This window comes from Stomoxys calcitrans, chromosome 2 (genome assembly GCF_963082655.1).
Source record: "Stomoxys calcitrans chromosome 2, idStoCalc2.1, whole genome shotgun sequence".
Classification (NCBI taxonomy): Eukaryota; Metazoa; Arthropoda; class Insecta; order Diptera; family Muscidae; genus Stomoxys; species Stomoxys calcitrans.
Window position 1 is genome coordinate 55,094,606 of NC_081553.1, and position 19,231 is coordinate 55,113,836.

The window sequence follows — 19,231 nt, forward strand, 5'->3', positions numbered from 1 at the left end:
TTTTTTAATAATTTTTTATTTATTTTTTTTAATTTAATTTTTCTTATTTTTTTTTAATTTTTAAATTATTAATTTTTTTTATTTTTATTTATTTATTTTTATTTATTTATTTTTTTATTTTTTTTTTATTTTTTAATAACTTTTAATATTTTAAAATTATTTTATTTTTTTAAATTTTTAATATTTTTAAATTATTTAATTTTTTTTTTAAATCTGCATTATTTTTTATTTTTTATATATTTAAACGTTTAGTTTTTTTAATATTTTTTTATTTTTATATTAATTGTTTACATTCTTTAAAATATTTTTTTATTTATTTTTTTTAGTCTACTTTTTTTATTTAACTTTTTATTTTATTTTAATTTGTTTCTAATTTTTAATATTTTTAAATTAATTTAATTTTTTTTTTTTAATTTTTCATATTTTTAAATTATTTTAATTTTTTTTTTTTAAATTTGCAAAATTTTTTATTTAAATTTTTTATATATTTAAACGTTTAGGTTTTTTATTATTATATTTATTTTATTTTTATATTTATTTACTTTACATTCTTTTAAATATTATGAACAAATTCGCTATGGTGGACTGTATTGAAGGTTGGAATTAATCCTAGGATGGTGTAGTTAGGCCCTCTGAAAGACGAATTGTTGGTGAATTTTAGGCACAGAATATGACCGCAAATTCCTCGTTGCCGTTTTGGAAAGAAATAGAAACATACACAATTGGAATAAATTTGCAGAAATAGCAAATATACTTTTATTTGGATTTTATGTTTTCTTACCAATAAATAACAAAACTGCTTTGGTGGACGGATTTATAGAGCTTAGTCTAAACGAACAGAGTTAGTTCATCGAAGGTTGGGATAACAAGAAGAAGTTAATTGCGCCTCCAATCTTATTTAAAGCCTTGGATATGCTTGTTTCGGAAAAGATTCTTGACATTTCAAGAATTGCAGCTAACTTCTATTTTATAGATAAACGGGTCAAAATGTTGATAACACCATTTCACATGCAGATGGCGTTAACATTCTGACATAAACATTTCCGGCCCACTTTGCAAGGATTGCAAAATTTTTTTTTTTTTTTTTTTAAGGAATTCATTTTAAAGTTAATCTAAGAAATTCATATGTAGTACAATTCTTATTCTATTTAATTCAAATTATAAAATATGTGATACGTTTGCATACAATTAGTTCCAAATTGTAGTGATAAAGTCTTAAGATTCTAAAAAATCGAGAAACTATCTTATTTCGGTTTGGAGCAAGATTGTGTAAATTGGCTTTGCCGATTTCGTAACAGAAAGACAAAAATTATGATGCATCAGAGGTATTGCACGACCCAGATAAAACCCACCCGAAGATAGTGTTCATTGCTACTGGTAAGCCATCATGGCTTGGAATCAATCCAGGTAAAACAATTTTTGAATATAAATCTGCCCCAAAGACAATAGCCACTGAGCTAGGCTTAAAAAAATTTGGGTCTGCCAATACAATGTTATTCAGCCTAGTCCTAATCGCAGGATTCACTTCTCTGGCTGGGATCTTCAAAGACATCCGATTGTTGACTTCCATGGTTGCCTCAATAGTAACGTAAGGAGATTTTCGAGATCGAATAACAACCGAACAGATAGTGTCATTTCCAAATTTTATAGTGGGTAGTTTCAATTCCTCTACCAATGACATAGAAATTTTGCTTACGGAGCTACAGGTGTCCAGTACAGCTCTTACGTGGGTCTGGTTTGCTTCGGCTTGAACAGTAACCACAGTCGTTGGGAAAAGTGCAACCCCATTGAGTGTCGTTATTGAAGTTATGGAAACTGACTTTGGAATGACTGACTTGCTGGTATCATTTTTCTTATTAGCAGATCTTCCTTTAATCTTACTGGCTTTCGGAGATCTTTGCTCACCGTTTATATGAAGTAATGTATGATGATTACTTCCGCAGGTTTTGCAGCCCTTTTTGGTAAAACAAGAGCCTGCAGAATGCTTATGGGCCAAACAATTGGGACAGTAACCGTGAAGTAAAACCAAACGCATTCGCCCATCAACCGGTTCACTTAAAAAATTGCGACAGTCTCGAAGAGCATGCTTTCCTTTACATACGCGACATAAAAAATTATTATCAATTATTCGATCTTTTGTGGGTTCTGTTAATCTTTTTTTCGTAGACGGCATTCTGAAATATGAATACATGATGTGATACGCGAAAGGTCATGAATGTAAAATATAGGGTAATTAAGGAAGTAGAACAAGTTTTACCAAAGGCCGCGTAATAGTACCCCTTTGAGTGATAACATCTGCCACCCGGACTAAACCATCTTTGCCTTTGTAAATCTTTGAGACTCGTCCTAATCTCCATTCGGTAGGAGCCAGAGCTTCGTCCCTAATAACAACCAGAGCACCTACGTCAATATTCCTTTGGGGGTTTTGCCATTTTTGTCTTTTGTGGAGCTCTTTTAAGTACTCATGTTTCCAACGAGTGCTGAATTGCTGGGAAATTGCCTTTACTCGACGCCAACGGTTTAAAATGGATAAGTTGGTTTCGGATTCAGAGTTTTCAGCAATGGATAGGATTGGTCCTCCAACTAAAAAATGACCAGGAGTGAGAGCCAATAGGTCATTCGGATCTTCAGACATTGGCGAAATGGGTCTTGAATTCAAACAAGCCTCTATTCTGGATAAAATAGTGGAAAACTCCTCGTAAGTATATTTGTGACTTCCAGCCATTTTTCGGAAATGGGCTTTGAAGCTCTTAACTCCCGCTTCCCATAATCCACCCATATGTGGGGATCCGGGAGGAATAAAATGCCAAACGATTTCCTGGTGAGCAAATTGGTATAATATAGACCTTCGGGACTCTTGCAGAAAATTCCTCGCTAACTCTCTAGAGGCACCAATAAATGTTTTGCCGTTGTCAGAGTATAGTGATCGTGGACAACCTCGACGAGATACGAATCTATGGAAACTTGCCAAAAAGGCAGGGGTGGACAGAGTGCTCGTGGCTTCTAAATGAATAGCTCGTGTGGAGAAGCACACGAACACACAAACATAACCTTTTGTTATTATGCAGGATCTGCAAGTATAAGTCTTAATATCAAACGGTCCCGCGAAATCGAGGCCCGTATAAGTGAATGGACGTGAAAAGGTTGTCCTTTCAGGAGGAAGTGCGGCCATTAACTGCTCCTGCAATTTTTGTTTGGAAATCGCGCAAATCTTGCACTGATGAATTACTGTCTTAATGAGGTTCTTTGCTCTAGGAACCCAAAAACAAAGCCTTAGCGTACGAAGCATTAAACTATTCGGCCCGTGTAAAGTAATGGTATGAATAAACTTCAGTAATAACCGAGAGAATGTGCAACTATATGGGAGGATGATAGGATATCTTTCGTTATAAGAAAGACTCCCCGAATTTGAAAGACGACCACAAACTCTTAAAACGCCATTTGTGTCCAAAAATGGATTGAGGTTGGATAGAGAACTGGACGTTTTAATGACTTCCTTTCTTGATAAGCATCTGTATTCCTCCGGATATACCAGCTTTTGAGAAAGCAAAATAAGTTTGTTTTGTGTAAGTTTAACCTCACGAGAATCTAAAGCCAGCTGTTCGGATTGAAAGGTTGTCTGTCTCCTGGTACGGCATATAAAACGAAATACATAAGTAAATACTGTCAAAGCTCGATGAAATGAAGAAAATCTCGCTAATAAGTCATCGTAGTCTTGAAAATAAGAAAAGTTACATGCGACAGCCTTTGCCTCAAGCATGTCTTCGTCTATGGAAAAAGTAGACTCAAGAGGCCACAGACTAGCCGAGGTCACTAACCATGGAGGCCCAAACCACCATAAATCTGAGGGAATTAGATCCAAAGGGATTGAACCGCGGGAGGCGATATCCGCTGGGTTTTGTCCGGATTCAACATGAGACCAATACTCTACACTTACAAGCTCAGAAATTTTCGAAACTCGATTGGCAATAAAAGTCTTCCAATGAAATGCCGGCTTCTTGAGCCAGGCAAGGACTATCATCGAATCAGTCCAGCAGAAGACTTTAAAGTCTTGAATTGGAATATGACCTGCAAGTGAAGAAATTGTCTCAGCGAGTAGAACGGCCCCACAAAGCTCCAATCTAGGAATCGACAATGTCTTGAGAGGAGATACACGAGATTTTGCCGTCAGAAGATGTGTCGTTACCACACCGGATGGTGATTCAACACGAATGTAAACCACAGCGGCATACGCTTTCTCGGAAGCGTCAGAAAACCCATGAATTTGGACATCAAACTCCGGAGAATAGTCTATCCAACGTGGAATCACAATCTGCTCTATACTTGGATAATTATTGGAAAAGTCCTGCCATTTCGCGAGAAGTGAAGGGGACAACTTATCGTCCCAGTCAATTCCTGAAACCCAAATGTCCCGCATTAGTAACTTGGCCAAAACAATAAAAGGACACAACCACCCCGCAGGGTCGAAAAGCTTCGATATTTCCGAAAGGACCTGCCGTTTAGTGGGATGGGAAGGAATACTCAATCTCTCAACGGAAAAATAAAAAGAATCGGACTTGGCATTCCAGCGCACTCCCAAAGTCTTCGCAGTGCTTCTATCCTCGAGTTGAAGAAAGTCTCCGTTCAAAAGATGCTCCTTCGGAATGTTTCGTAGGAAGGTAGCGGAATTCGAAGTCCATTTTCTTAGGGAGAATTTTGCGGATTCAAGTGCCCCTATCAGTTGACGTTGAGCCTCCATAGCCTCCTCAATATCGTGAGCGCCAGCCAAAACGTCATCGACATACATGCATGTCCTCAAAATGTGGCTGGCTATAGGATAGATCTCACCCACATCTTCAGCCAATTGCAGGAGCGTGCGTATCGCAAGATATGGAGCACAATTGACCCCAAACGTGACTGTCTTCAATTCGTATTCTCTAATGGCATTCAAGGGCGAGTCACGAAAGACAATCCTATGAAAGCGTGTGTGTTCATTATCCACCAGAATTTGGCGGTACATCTTTTCGATGTCACAGTTAAAAACATAGCGGAAGAAACGCCACTGTAGGAGTAACAGGGTCAAATCGAGCTGCAAGGATGGCCCACTGAGCAAAACGTCATTCAAGCTTCGTCCATTGCTAGTCGGGCTTGAAGCGTTAAACACTACTCGGATCTTCGTAGACGAACTCTCTGGACGAAACACCGCGTGGTGAGGAAGGTAATAACCTAATTCCGGATCCTGGCATACCTCCCTCATATGTCCCAGCTCAAGATACTCATTAACAACAGCGTCATACTGAGCCTTAACATCGGGCGTTCCAAGAAGACGCTTCTCACTCCGAAGAAACTGGGCTACCGCCAACTTTCGGGAGTGTCCCAAGCCAAGGGAGTGGGGGAACCCCTCTCTGAATGGAAGAGATACAATATAACGTCCGGAGGAGTCCCTTCTAGTCGTATTCTTGTAATTCTCTTCGCATATGAAATCGTCTGGACTCATCTCTCTATGTCTGGGAAGGTCTTCCACCTCCCAAAACCTAGATATCTGCCTATCCAAGGAAGCCCCATTGAAAAAGGAGACACGGGCGTTAAAGGAGCTAATCGGAGACAACTTGACCGGGCCAGTCAAAATCCATCCGAACACCGTCTCCTGAGCTATAAGTGAATCGCATACGTTACGCCGAACTCCACCCAGCATGATAAACGGAATCAAGTCAGCACCCAGTAACATATCTATATGTGAGGTCTTGTAAAACTCCGGGTCAGCAAGTCGCAAATCGGGAAGTGATGAAAATATTCCCCGTTCAACACCAAAAGTGGGCAAAGCCGATGTGAGATGTGGAATAACTATGGCCGTTGCCTCAATGACTACCTCGGCATCAAATCGAGATCCGATGGTCAACGAACACATTCTTTTGGATTGAGCCGAAGTAGTCCCATTCAAACCAAATATCTTGGTGGAAGCGAATTTAGAGGGTAACCGTAATTGATTAAAAAGTTTCTCAGAGATGAAGGATGCCTCGGAACCCGAATCTATCAAGGCCCGTGCAGGGAAAATCTCGTCATTATAGACAATATTAACTACCACCGTTCCCAAGAGAACCATGTTAATGCGAGTCGCGGCACAAGACTGAACCTGCAATGTATTGTCCCCCACGGTGGGATCCTCGGCTGGAGGGGCATTTTGGACCGGCTCAGGCACATCTCTATGAAGAAGAGTGTTGTGTCTTCTCTGACACTCACCACAGTTATAAGCACTCTTGCAATCCCTAACCCCATGAGCCTTCGAGAAGCAATTTAAGCACAATTTGTACTTTTTTATACACGACAATCGATCAGAATAATTCATAGAAATAAAGCGTGGACACAATCGAATAGTGTGACGTTCATCTGGGCAAAGCTTGCAAACTGGAGGAGCCAAACTATTCTGATATGAGCCCACACGTTTCGGAATGTTACTCTTGGCCTGATTCTTGGGCTTATCATTCGAACTAGCGGACGGTAATGACCTATTAAAATCGGATACTGTCTCTAAAGTCTGAAAGCGGCTGGTCAAAAATGAATCAAGTTCATTCCAAGAGGGGATCTCCCTCTTATCCTGCAACGAATGTTCCCACAGTGACAGTGTAGTCTCTGAGAGTCTCGTGCTGCAATGATACACAAATACAGGATCCCAACTTGAAATATCAACGTCATACAGCCTCAATGCAGATATAACCCCATTAATGGCGCTTCGAAGTCTCTTAATAGAATCACTGGATTCGACAGAAGCGTTTTCAAGACTAAAGAGAATCCTTAGCTGGGTATTTATAAGCAGCCTCTTATTCTCAAATCTTGCTCGTAAAGCCCCCCATGCGACATCAAACCCCTCATTCGTAAGTGGAGCCTTTCGAACAATTTCCAGTGCTTCACCGCGAGTCTTATTATTAAGGTGAAACAACTTCTCCACGGAAGACAATCGTGCATTCCGAACATAAAGAGCGGTGAATAAATCACGAAATGACGGCCAACTGGAATAATCACCGGAGAATGCCTCAATGTCGCAAGGGGGTAAATGAACGTTAGAATGGAGACCTATGTCGGAATTCTGCACCACTGGAGCGGAAGATGCTGTCGAAATTGCCCTCTTGAGCTCAATCTGCTCGCAGATCCTAGAAATACTGGAAACATATGTCTGGTATGCAGTCTGGTATCGAGCTTTCAACGTCTCAATATCAACCTTTGCATTTTCGTCAGATCTTGAGACCTCGCTCATACTGGACTCATAAACTGGCCTAACACGTAGCCATAGATTTCTTAACTCCTCTTTGTGTACCTCCAAAGAGTGAACTGTTGAAGAGGATAGGGTCTCGCCACAAATATCTGCATTGAACTCTATCAACGCATCAGAAATCAAAATAAAATTGGAAAGGGAAGTCATTGTAGGAAGAGAGTAGTCTCGAAAATAAAGTATCAATCAAATTAAATAATGAAGCCAGTCGGAGAACCAATAACACAATCTGATCGTCGATCGTAGAAACCAGAGATACATAAAAGGCGAGAGGAATTCAAGCAGAAATTAATATCAATATATGTATGTATATATTTACTTATATATTTACTTCATTTGTCTCTTTTCTCCTTAAAATTAAAATTGGAAAAATATCAATTATATAGCAGTGTAAACGAAAACTTTATAAACTTAATGAAAACATCAGTTATAAATATGCCATGTAAAATATATACAAATGTATCCCATGGATGCAACGTAAATAAATCTAATCCACAGATTGTATCTTCTCGAATGCAGATGACCAGGCGGATTAATAGCAAAAAAAAAAAAAAAAAAAATGGTACTGCTGTGAGCTGAAGAGAGGTTGAAACAAGTGGAATCGGAACTAAAACCATTAATAGCAAGTAAATTCCCCGCAGTCCAAAAATGTTAAACTCTCAACTATTCTCAAGAAGAATGTAACAGACTGGAAAATGTAATGCTTGTTATAAAATAAGTGGAAATATAAAATGCGCTCTCATTGGTAGGAGCAGAACTGAAGAGAGTGAACGAAAACTGGAACATAATCTTAAGGCGCAATGAATAACATAACTCTCAGCGAAATACAAAGAGAGAGTACGAAAAAAATAGAAACAAAATTGCCTTAAGGCGAAGAGCATTAAGAATATCACTCTCAACAGGGCGAAATATCAAAGAGAGCACCCAACAAAAAACTTGAAATGACAATAGGGCAAAATTCAGAAATGGCGAGGGGGAAAGATATAATTTGTAAAGCACGTTGCTTTTATGTGTAGCATGCGTTCATGTGTAACTAAGCAAAAGAATAGGCGGTGACAGAAGCACAGCCAAAAAAAGTAATGCTTTGCCTATGAGTGTCAAAGAAGGCTAACTCGCAGAATAGAAATTATTTTAGAGGGTATACACTTGTTGTTACCAGTAGAATTTCTGAAACAGTAAATCAATGGCGAATGAAAACACTTGTCCGTCTGCGTTAAAATTCACAGCAAAGATACTTTATCTTCGATTAATATAAGATTTCAAATAAAAAAATAATGAAAATTCGCACTGAAAATATTCTCGTCTGAGTTTTATGATGAAACCAGTTCATACACTTTATTAGTGTTTACAAGCACTTTATCTCAATACGAATTCAAAATGCATGCATATCATTTAAAAAAATATCACTTTTCATCATATTGTATCAAATTTGGAACTGAAGAACAACATACCTGATAACAATCACTAAAAATTATGGCGTGGCTCCTCTTGTAGTCTTCTCTATAATCCCACTAGTGACATCATTGATCCTTCTTACTGCACATGCACTATACAATAAAACTTCAGGCACCAGCCTTCACGGTCATGTTTCTTCCTCAAAAAAAAATTGATTTAACGTACAGTTAGAAATAACACTTCAACAATTCTGCGCCTTGTGCCAAAATTTGATCACTTGAACATACGAAAAGCAAATGATTGTAGGAAAGAAATGAAATTCTTCTCTAGCATAAATTTCACATGTACGCTTTAACTTGCAGTTTCGCGATTGGAGTGGGAGTCAATGGGAATGAAACGCAATGGAAATATTCTTGTACCTAAGCATAAGATGATGACGGAGATTCCTGCGACAAATAGTCTTATGTTGTTTCCCAACGGACACAGTTCGGAATGACGGTAGAAATATTGACGGGCTATGCTCTGGTTATTCACTCATATTAGTTGTTGTTTTCCACGTACGATCTGATGGCAATGAATCCATAACCTTAAATCGGTTTCTGTGTCTAACTTATAGCGAATGCACGCTAATTAACAACTTGTTCTATTTCATAATTTTACTGCCTAACATTTGGAACTTTACAAAAACTTGTATGCAAACGTACCTGCAGCTTTGAAGTGGTGGCATTGGAATCACGGTCTTCAATATTAATCGCTTTCGGGGATTGCCTGATCCGGCTCGAAGGACCATGAACAAATTCGGTATGGTGGACTGTATTGAAGGTTGGAATTAATCCTAGGATGGTGTAGTTAGGCCCTCTGAAAGACGAATTGTTGGTGAATTTTAGGCACAGAATATGACCGCAAATTCCTCGTTGCCGTTTTGGAAAGAAATAGAAACATACACAATTGGAATAAATTTGCAGAAATAGCAAATATACTTTTATTTGGATTTTATGTTTTCTTACCAATAAATAACAAAACTGCTTTGGTGGACGGATTTATAGAGCTTAGTCTAAACGAACAGAGTTAGTTCATCGAAGGTTGGGATAACAAGAAGAAGTTAATTGCGCCTCCAATCTTATTTAAAGCCTTGGATATGCTTGTTTCGGAAAAGATTCTTGACATTTCAAGAATTGCAGCTAACTTCTATTTTATAGATAAACGGGTCAAAATGTTGATAACACCATTTCACATGCAGATGGCGTTAACATTCTGACATAAACATATTATTTATTTTCTTTTATTTTTTTATTTATTTTTTTTTAAGTTTTTTTTTCGATTTTTCTTCTGAAGTTTGCTTGTCATTCATACCACATTTATTACCAATTTCCCCCTCAAAAACGACTTCCCCATTGCTATTTTATTGTTTAACCATCTCTGCCCAATGCCCAAACTGATTCACACACTTTATCGCCCTCAAAAAGAGCCGAAACAATTTGTCTGTGTCCACAAAGCCTTCATCATATATGCAAGGCAAAATGATTTTAAAAAGAATTTTTTACTTAAGATTCTTGTGGCATAGCGGCCGCTATCAAATGAAACAATATGCCAATTTTTATGATATTTTAATTATATAAACAAACTTTGCACAACAAATGGTAAAGTGTAAATATATATTTTAATTTTTTTTTCTTCATTTTCTTCTTTTTTGATTATAAGGAAATGGAAAATTGAAAGGTAAATGAAAGATTTATGTGCTGCAAGGTCAATCATGCGTTGAAAGTGAGGGCAGTGTTACCAAGAAGTGTCTATTGAGAAAAATGATGCGCTAAAGTGCAAAAAAGGGAAATTATATGATTATAAAGTGATGAATGATGTCTTGTATCAAGAGGAACTTTCATAGAGGTTGGCCATTATGATAGATTTGTGGTATAGATATTGGGGTGTTATGTATTTGCAAAAATAAATAAAAAATATATTTTTAAGAGAGAAAACCATTATAAAGGATTTTGTGGATCGTGGCTATGCAAAATTGCATTTTTTTTACAAAAAAAAAAAAAATAATAATACTTATACGTCTTGGTTTACAGCACTCATACGCCAAGGGGTACAAAAATATATAAAACGTATACGCCATGGTTATCTATTTTAGTTTGATAAATTATAGATTTTTTATTCTTGTTGTATAAAGCAAAATAATGCCAATAGAATTTAAAAACTTTGAAATTTTTATAATAATTTGATTCTGCAAATGTTTAATGCAGTAAATATGATTTTTTTGATATATTTGTTAATTTATTGCCAACATTTCTAATTAATTCTTATTTTTTAATGAAAAAAAAAATTAAATATTCGAAAAAACATGGTTTTAAATAAAAACTGAAGTAAATTTTTTTTAAATTTTTTTAATTATTTTTTTTTAAGTTTAAATTTTTTGTTCATATTTTTTATTATTTTCTTTTTTTTTAGGTACACCCTATTATACACACCTCCAAGTCTACTTAGTCATGAACAAATTTATATGTAACATATTCAAAGGAAATAATAAAAATTTATTTTTTGAATTTTTTCTAGTTTCCCTCATAGATCCATTAACACTATTTTGCAAAACCTTGAACCCTGTTTGTTTAGTTGTTTTTGTTGTGAAATTTGGTATATTGGCCATAGGCCTCATGAAAAATACAATTGGCTCGTATCATTCAACATCGGCAGATTGTTTATGATTATTTTCGAAAATGACAGACAAGATAATGTTCAGAAAACATCAATTGATGTTCGATATAAAATTAAAAAAAAGTTTTTTACTTACTAAAAAGCCAACTTATTGGCAGAAAAATGACCAAAACCTTTAAAATACTTCAAATTTCAAGCCTCCATTCTACATATTGCGAAGCTAGTCTAGAGTATATATAAAAAATGTCGTGGGGAAAAGCTGTCCAATTTTCTTCAACCAAACTTAGAATTTCAAATCCTGCAGATAATGATCACCAAATTATTTCATATTGCAATTTTAACCATATTAAAAAGAAACAAAATCGTTTTCAAACTTGGTTCTCTATTCGAAAAGAAAAAAATATTCAACAATGAGCAAAAAACGTGGATATTGCTTCAATATTGAAAGCAAATTTGGAGTTTTCATACATTCTCTAATATAAACATCAACAAAATATAAAATCCAATGACGTCTTAGCGATTTAAATTGGGAGCGTGTTCATTTATTTTTTCAATGCAATGCAAATTGGTTTGACGTATACTTATTATTATTAATGTTAATACGCCATATATAAGCACAAAAAATAATAACAAGTATACGCTCTAGAATACGTTTCTTAGCCATCCCCTTAAAAAATGTTGCGTACACAAGCAATGAAAAATTATTAAAAATTAAAAAATCAGAAACTAACAACTTTCTCTAAAGATTAAAGTTAAGAAAATTATTTCCAACAAAATTTTAAGAAATTTTTCATGAATTTTCCTTTAACATAACATTGCAAAAAAAAAAAAAAAACTTCCTTCAAAGACATAATTTGAAAAAAATTTCTCCAAAAACAAAATCTAAACAAATTTTCTTTAAAGAAAATTTTACTGTAGACATCATTTCAAGAAATTATTCTAAAGCAAAATATCAAAAAAATTTTTCTTATTACAACATTTCAATAAAGTTCCCCAAAAAATCTAAACTTTAGTGACATTTTTTCTAAGGATAAAATTTGAGGGAAATTTGTTTTGGAGAATCCAAGAGATTAAATCGTGTGTTCTTTAATTTTCTTCAATGTAAGTGGATTGGATTGACGTATACGTATTATTAATCCGTATACGCACCATAGCACAAAATAGCATTAAAAAGTATACGCATGATAATTCTTTCAATCACGAGACAAGTGTTGTGTATACGCAATATAGCACAGTGAAATATTATTAACAAGTATACGCTCCAGTGTTAAAAGAGGGAATTCTGAGATATTATCTCCCAAGAGAGAATTTGAAAAAAAAATTAAGAAAGTTGTTTCACCAATAACACAATTTGAAACAATTTTGCCCGAACGAAACAATTGAAACAATTTTGCACGAACACACAAAAGAAAGTTCTCTTAAACAAAATGTCAGTGAAATTCTCTCTAAAAAAAGACAAAAATTGTTCTGAAGACAATATTTCAAGAAATCTTTCCTAGAGACAAAACTTCAAAAATTTTTCTAAAGACAAAATTGCAAGAAAAATTTAAAGTAAATTTTCCTAAGGAGAAAATTCGAAAAATTTTCTCTAAAGACAAATATTTAAGAAATTTTCTCTAAAGACAAATTTTCAAGAAACGTTTCCTAAAGACAAAATTTCAAGCAATTGTTCCTTAAGACAAAATTTCAAGAAATTGTTCTTAAAGACAAAATTTTAAGAAATTTTTCCTAGAGACAAAATTTTCAGAAATTTTTACTAAAGACAAAATTTAAAGAATTTTTTTCCAGAAGAAAAAATTTTTAATTTTTTATCTTTAAAATAATTTAAGGAATTTTTTCTCCCTTACGCTATAAATAATTATGTTTTTTATACCCATCACCATAGGACTGGGGTATACTAACCTAGTCATTCCATTTGTAACACCTCGAAATATTGATCTGCGGCCCCATAAAGTATATTTATTCTGGATCGTCTCGACATTCTGATTCGATCAAGCCATATCCGTCCGTCCGTCTGTGGAAATTACGAAAGCGGTCGTACAAAGCGTAAAGCGTTGGTTATGTTCCGCTATAACTTCCAACAACTGTGTCAAATGCGGTTCAAATTGGTCTATAACCTGATATAGCTTCCATATAACCCGATCTCCCGATTTGACTTCTTGAGCCCCTGGAAGCCAGAAATTTCGTCCGATTTGGCTGAAGTTTTGCATGTGGTGTTGTTATGACTTGCAGTATCCGTGTCAAGTACGGTCCAAATCGGTCTATAATCTGATAGAGCTCCCACATAAACCGATCTCACGATTTGATTTCTTGAGGCCCTGGAAGCCACAAATTTCGTTCGATTTGGCTGAAATTTTGCATGTGTGTGTTCTGTTATGACTTTCAACAACTGCGTCAAGTACAATTCAAATCGGTCGATAACCTGATATAGCTCCCATATAAACTGATCTCCAGGTTTTACTTCTTGAGCCATTAACAGCCGCAATTTTTTCCGGTTTGCCTGAAATTGTGTTTGCCGGTGTTCACAGAACACCGGTTTGCCGGTGTTCTGTGACGACTTCCGACGGTCAACATCAGTCCATAACTTGAGATAGCTCCCATATAAACCGGTCTCTCGATTGTCTTTGTTCGATTCCTATAAGCTTTAATTTTTGCAGGTTTGACAAAAGTTTGGAATGTAGAATAAAATTATGCCCTTCAACTAAATTTAGTTTGTATACATTTTTAGCAGAATCCATGGTGTAGGGTTTCAAAGACACTAAAAAGACATAAAATAAAAAAATAATTTTTCTTGGAAGGAAAAATAGTTTCCTTTTATGATAAATGAAATGTTTGGGGCTTGGGGGCTTGAATGTCCTAATGGTCTGTTTTTTACATGAAGATTCGGAAATGGTGTTCCGTTTTTGATATTCGCAACTTTTTAAAGGCTTTGGGAACAAAGTCTCATATCAAATAAACCCTTTGCCCCCTTAGTACTTAAAGAGGGCCTGTGTGCGATTAGAGGAAACTAAATTTTAGCAATAAATAAATATTACGAAATTTTACCCCATAATATAGAAATGTAAAAACAATCAAAATGACATGTAGTGATGAAAAGAGCAAGAGGCGTACAAAGAACGAAAAAAAGAAACCGGGCGAACCATAAGAACAACGAATAAATTTGTCATTTTGTATTTGAACATCATATAAAATTGTATACAAAACAAGACAAACAAGCAAGCCAGCCATACAACACAATTTTTATCTGTGTTTTCAAAAAAAAAAAAAAAACGAAAAACTTTATATCTTTTTCGATTTCTTTGCTGGTTAGGGATATTTGGTTTTCTTGTTGCTTTTTTTCCCTGTAGCTTTGCTTTGACCGCACATAGATTTTCAGCATTTGATTTAGAGGGTATTTCACTATGACAAAAATAGCATTCTTTTTTAACAAAAATCTGAAAATTTCATGTTATGTTTTTTTTCGTTTGGTTGTCGTGATAAATATGGTGGTCGCTCGGTATGTTGTCGTCGTTGGTCTCTATTCTTTTGTTTGGTTTGACTTTTCCCCCAAGAAAACTCGTGAAAACTTTGTCTTCATTTGCGTCAATTGTGGCGGTCTTTTTCCCCTGCTCGCTCTCTTTGTAGTTCCTCAATCAAGAGAGGGAGAGAGAGAGTATGTTGACAATAGTCTGCATGTATGACCATCTGGGATAAATTTTAAGGCAGGGTTAAGTGAAAGAGGATGGGAAAATGACAATATATTTGGGAACTCTGATTAAAATATTAAGAAAAATCGAAAATGACTATGGGCGTAATTTATTTTGAAAGATATGAGCGATCAACACAAAACAAACGCGAAAAAACAAATATTTTTATGATTTACAGTCACATATAGCAAAAGAAGAAAATAAAAAAAAAAATCTGGGATTTTTTTTTTTTATTTTGAAAAAAAAAAAAAACATTTATAGCCGCCTTAACAATTTTCAATTACAATAGGGAAATAATTAAATGTTGAGTGGTTTACAAAAACAAAATGAGAAATGCGTCAATTGGGGGAAAACAAAGATGAGATAGGAAAATAGATTTTTGTAATTGCTGAAGATTAAAGGATTTTTTGCATTACTTCTTCGCCAATGCTTAATTTTAAAAATTTAATGCACATACCATGAAATCATATGGGGAATTAAAGAAAATTTACAAAAAAAAAATGTTTGACTGATTATAAGTCTTTTTGGCTTTCATAAGTCTTTATAGTCCAAAACAGAAATTTAAATAAATCTCTTAAATGATTCAAATTTATTACCCACCACCTTCTTTGCCAAAATATGTTCACTATATTTCAATTCCTTAATCTCTGTAAACATTTATGTGGCTCAGTTGTTTGATATACAAAATTTTATACAATTTTACATTGTTAATCTTTGAAATTTCAATTGCAATATGGAAAACCTTGTTGTGATTTATGCACTTAAAATATCTTCCAATATTTATACAATGCATGTAATTGCCTGTCTGCTGGGCGTTTATGAGTATTGAGCTGTGTTGTTTAGACGCAACGTAAATACAATTGTGGAAGAAATAGAAATCAAAAATCTCAGCGACTTTTACAAAAAAAAAAAAAATCTGAAAGCACTGTTGGTGTTTGCATAGGATTTTCAGTATGGTTTGCCAAATCTTAAATGCCAATTTTAGTTAAATGAAATTCAACTGAAAACACGATTCAAAATTGGGTTGAAATAATAGACTTTGTCTAACAAAAACAAAACAATATTAAAATATCTCATTTTACGCTGCATTAACCTCGAAATTTTAAGCACCAGGCAAAATTTGAAAGTTCTTAATGTTTATTGTGCATAGAAAGTGATTATAACACACAAAAAAGTTCTGTTTGTTGTACATGTGTACGTATGATTTATATTATTTTAAGTACCTGGGAGCGTATGACTGTCATTAACTATTATTATCAAGTACACGTCCCCATGAACTCAACCTCTACCATAAACTCAACTTCTACCATAAACTTTTTCTGTTATTCTAATTCTGCTAAATCTGACTAAATCGTCGCTTTTTGGAAGCAATGTGGTACAAAAGACGAAAATTTCTCTGGTGAGACAAATCTAAGGCCATTGGAGGAGCAGAAAAAATTATCTGATAGAAATTAAAGCCATTACCAATATCCTTGTCCTCTAAAAGTATCCGACCAAAGTTTAAGAAATTAAGACTCCATCAAGTTTGAACTAAAGATCAAATTTGGTTTGAATTAACAGTCTTTTTCTAACAAAAAACTTTTGTACGCACACGGCTAAATTTGAAAGTTCTTAAGGCTTATTGTGCATAAGTGGTGATTTTAACACCCAAAACAGTTCTATGTGGTGTACACATGTACGTATGATTTATATTATTTTATGTACCTGGGAGCGTATGACTGTCATTATCTATCATCATCAAGCAAACGCCACCAATTACCAAACTTTTTGAAAATTTATAGGCTATTTAAAATCCGCTAAATCTGAAAAATAGTTTCTTTACTATCAATCGGTTCTACTAAGGCATTGAGGTACCAAAGACGAAAACATTTTTGTTGGGATAGACTAAATCCATTGAAGTATCTGATAGGGATGAAATCAAAAAATTTCTCTAAAGACAAAATTTCAAGAAATTTTTCCTAAAGACAAAATTTCAAGAAATTTTTCCTTAAGACAAAATTTCAAGAAATTTTTCCTATAGACAGAAAATTTCAACAAATTTTTCCTAAAGACAAAATTTCAAGAAATTGTTCCTAAAGACAAAATTTCAAGAAATTGTTCCTAAAGACAAAATTTCAAGAAATTTTTTCTAAAGACAAAATTTCAAGAAAATTTTCCTAAAGACAAAATATCAAGAAATTTTTCCTAAAGACAAAATTTTAAGAAATTTTTCCTAAAGACAAAATTTCAAGAAATTTTTTCTAAAGACAAAATTTCAAGAAATTTTTTCTAAAGACAAAATTTCAAGAAATTTTTTCTGAAGACAAAATTTCAAGAAATTTTTTCCTAAAGACAAAATTTTAAGAAATTTTTCCTAAAGACAAAATTTTAAGAAATTTTTCCTAAAGACAAAATTTCAAGAAAATTTTACTAAAGACAAAATTTCAAGAAAATTTTCTCTAAAGACAAAATTTCAAGAAATTTTCTCTGAAGACAAAATTTCAAGAAATTTTTCCTAAAGACAAAATATCAAGAAATTTTCTCTAAAGACAAAATTTCAAGAAAATTTTCTCTAAAGTCAAAATTTCAAGAAATTTTCTGTAAAGACGAAATTTCAAGAAATTTTCTCAAAAGACAAAAAATTTTAAGAAATTTTCTCTAAAGACAAAAAATTTTAAGAAATTTTCTCTAAAGACAAAATTTTAAGAAATTTTCTCAAAAGACAAAATTTTAAGAAATTTTCTCTAAAGACAAAAATTTTTAAGAAATTTTCTCTAAAGACAAAAAATTTTAAGAAATTTTCTCTAAAGACAAAATTTTAAGAAATTTTCTCTAAAGACAAAATATTAAGAAATTTTCTGTAAAGACGAAATTTCAAGAAATTTTCTCTAAAGACAAAAATTTTTAAGAAATTTTCTCTAAAGACAAAAAATTTTAAGAAATTTTCTCTAAAGACAAAATTTTAAGAAATTTTCTCTAAAGACAAAATTTTAAGAAATTTTCTCTAAAGACAAAATTTCAAGAATTTTTCTCTAAAGGCAAAATTTCAAGAAATTTTTTCTAAGGGCAAAATTTCAAGAAATTTTCTCTAAACACAAAAATTTCAAGAAATTTTCTCTAAACACAAAAATTTCAAGAAATTTTCTCTTAAGACAAAAATCAAGGCCCTGGGTTTTCCGGACGCCTTTTGGCAGGCTCTTGGTCACCTCGGCATTACGAAAAATTGTTCGGGCTGCTAAATCTTCATTTATGGTTTGATTTTTAAATTTTTATACCCACCATCGTAGAATAGGGAGTATATTCATTTAGTCATTCCGTTGGCATCACATCGAAATATCAATTTCCGACCCTACAAAGTATATATATATTTCGGATCGCCGTAAAATTCTAAGAAGATTTAACCATGTCCGTGTGTCTGTCCATCCGTCTGTTATAATCACTCTACAGCCTTCAAAAAATGAGATATTGAGCCGAAATTTGGCACAGATACGTATTTTTGATGCACGCTGGTTAAGTTCTTGAACGGGCCAAATCGGACCATATTTGGATATAGCTGCTATATAGACTCATCTGCCGATAAAGTGTCTGGAGCCCATAAAAGCTTTGTTTATTACCCGATTTCGCTGAAATTTGACACGGTGAGTAGTTAGAGGCTTTCCGACATCTGACCCAAGTATGGTTCAGATCGGACTATATTTATATATAGCTGCCATATATAACGATCATCCGATAAAGGGTCTGGAGCCCATTAAAGCTTTATTTTTTTAACCAATTTCGTAGTTTTACGTCTCCCAACATAGGACGCAACTATGGTTCAGATCGGACTATATTTGGATATAGCTGCCATATATACCGATCCTCCGATAAAGGGTCTGAAGCCCAGAAAAGCTTTATTTATTACCCGATTTCGCTGAAATTTGAAACAGTGGGTAGGTAAAGGCTTCCCGACATTCGTCCCAAATATGGTTTGGATCGGAATATATTTAGATATAGCTTTCATATAGACCGATATGCCGGTTAAGAGTCTAAAGCTCATAAAAGCTTTTTTTATTACCCAATTTTGTTGAAATTTGAAATACAAAATTTAACACCGACAATGCCCGTGCCGAATTTGGGTGTAAAGTTATCCAATTTTCACCGGATTGTGACGAAAGGGGGTTTACATATATACCCGAGGTGGTGGGTATCCAAAATTCAGCCCGGCTGAACTGAATGCCTTTTTACTTGTTTACTTTACTGGATAGTGCTCGAAAATCCCTACAAAAAAGTC

The 19,231-nt window shown here is 34.2% G+C and overlaps 1 protein-coding gene across 1 annotated transcript in view; it reads right to left on the minus strand.

Moving 5' to 3' along the window:
• Positions 1-19,231, minus strand: part of LOC106084854 (uncharacterized) — a 125,620-nt gene that overhangs the window by 56,392 nt on the left and 49,997 nt on the right. The window contains exons 5-6 of the mRNA XM_059361453.1: positions 3,938-7,350; positions 3,428-3,535 (exon numbers count right to left, since the gene is read on the minus strand). Of these exons, the coding sequence (XP_059217436.1) occupies positions 3,428-3,535; positions 3,938-7,350 (3,521 nt within the window). The remainder of the gene's footprint in view (positions 1-3,427; positions 3,536-3,937; positions 7,351-19,231) is intronic.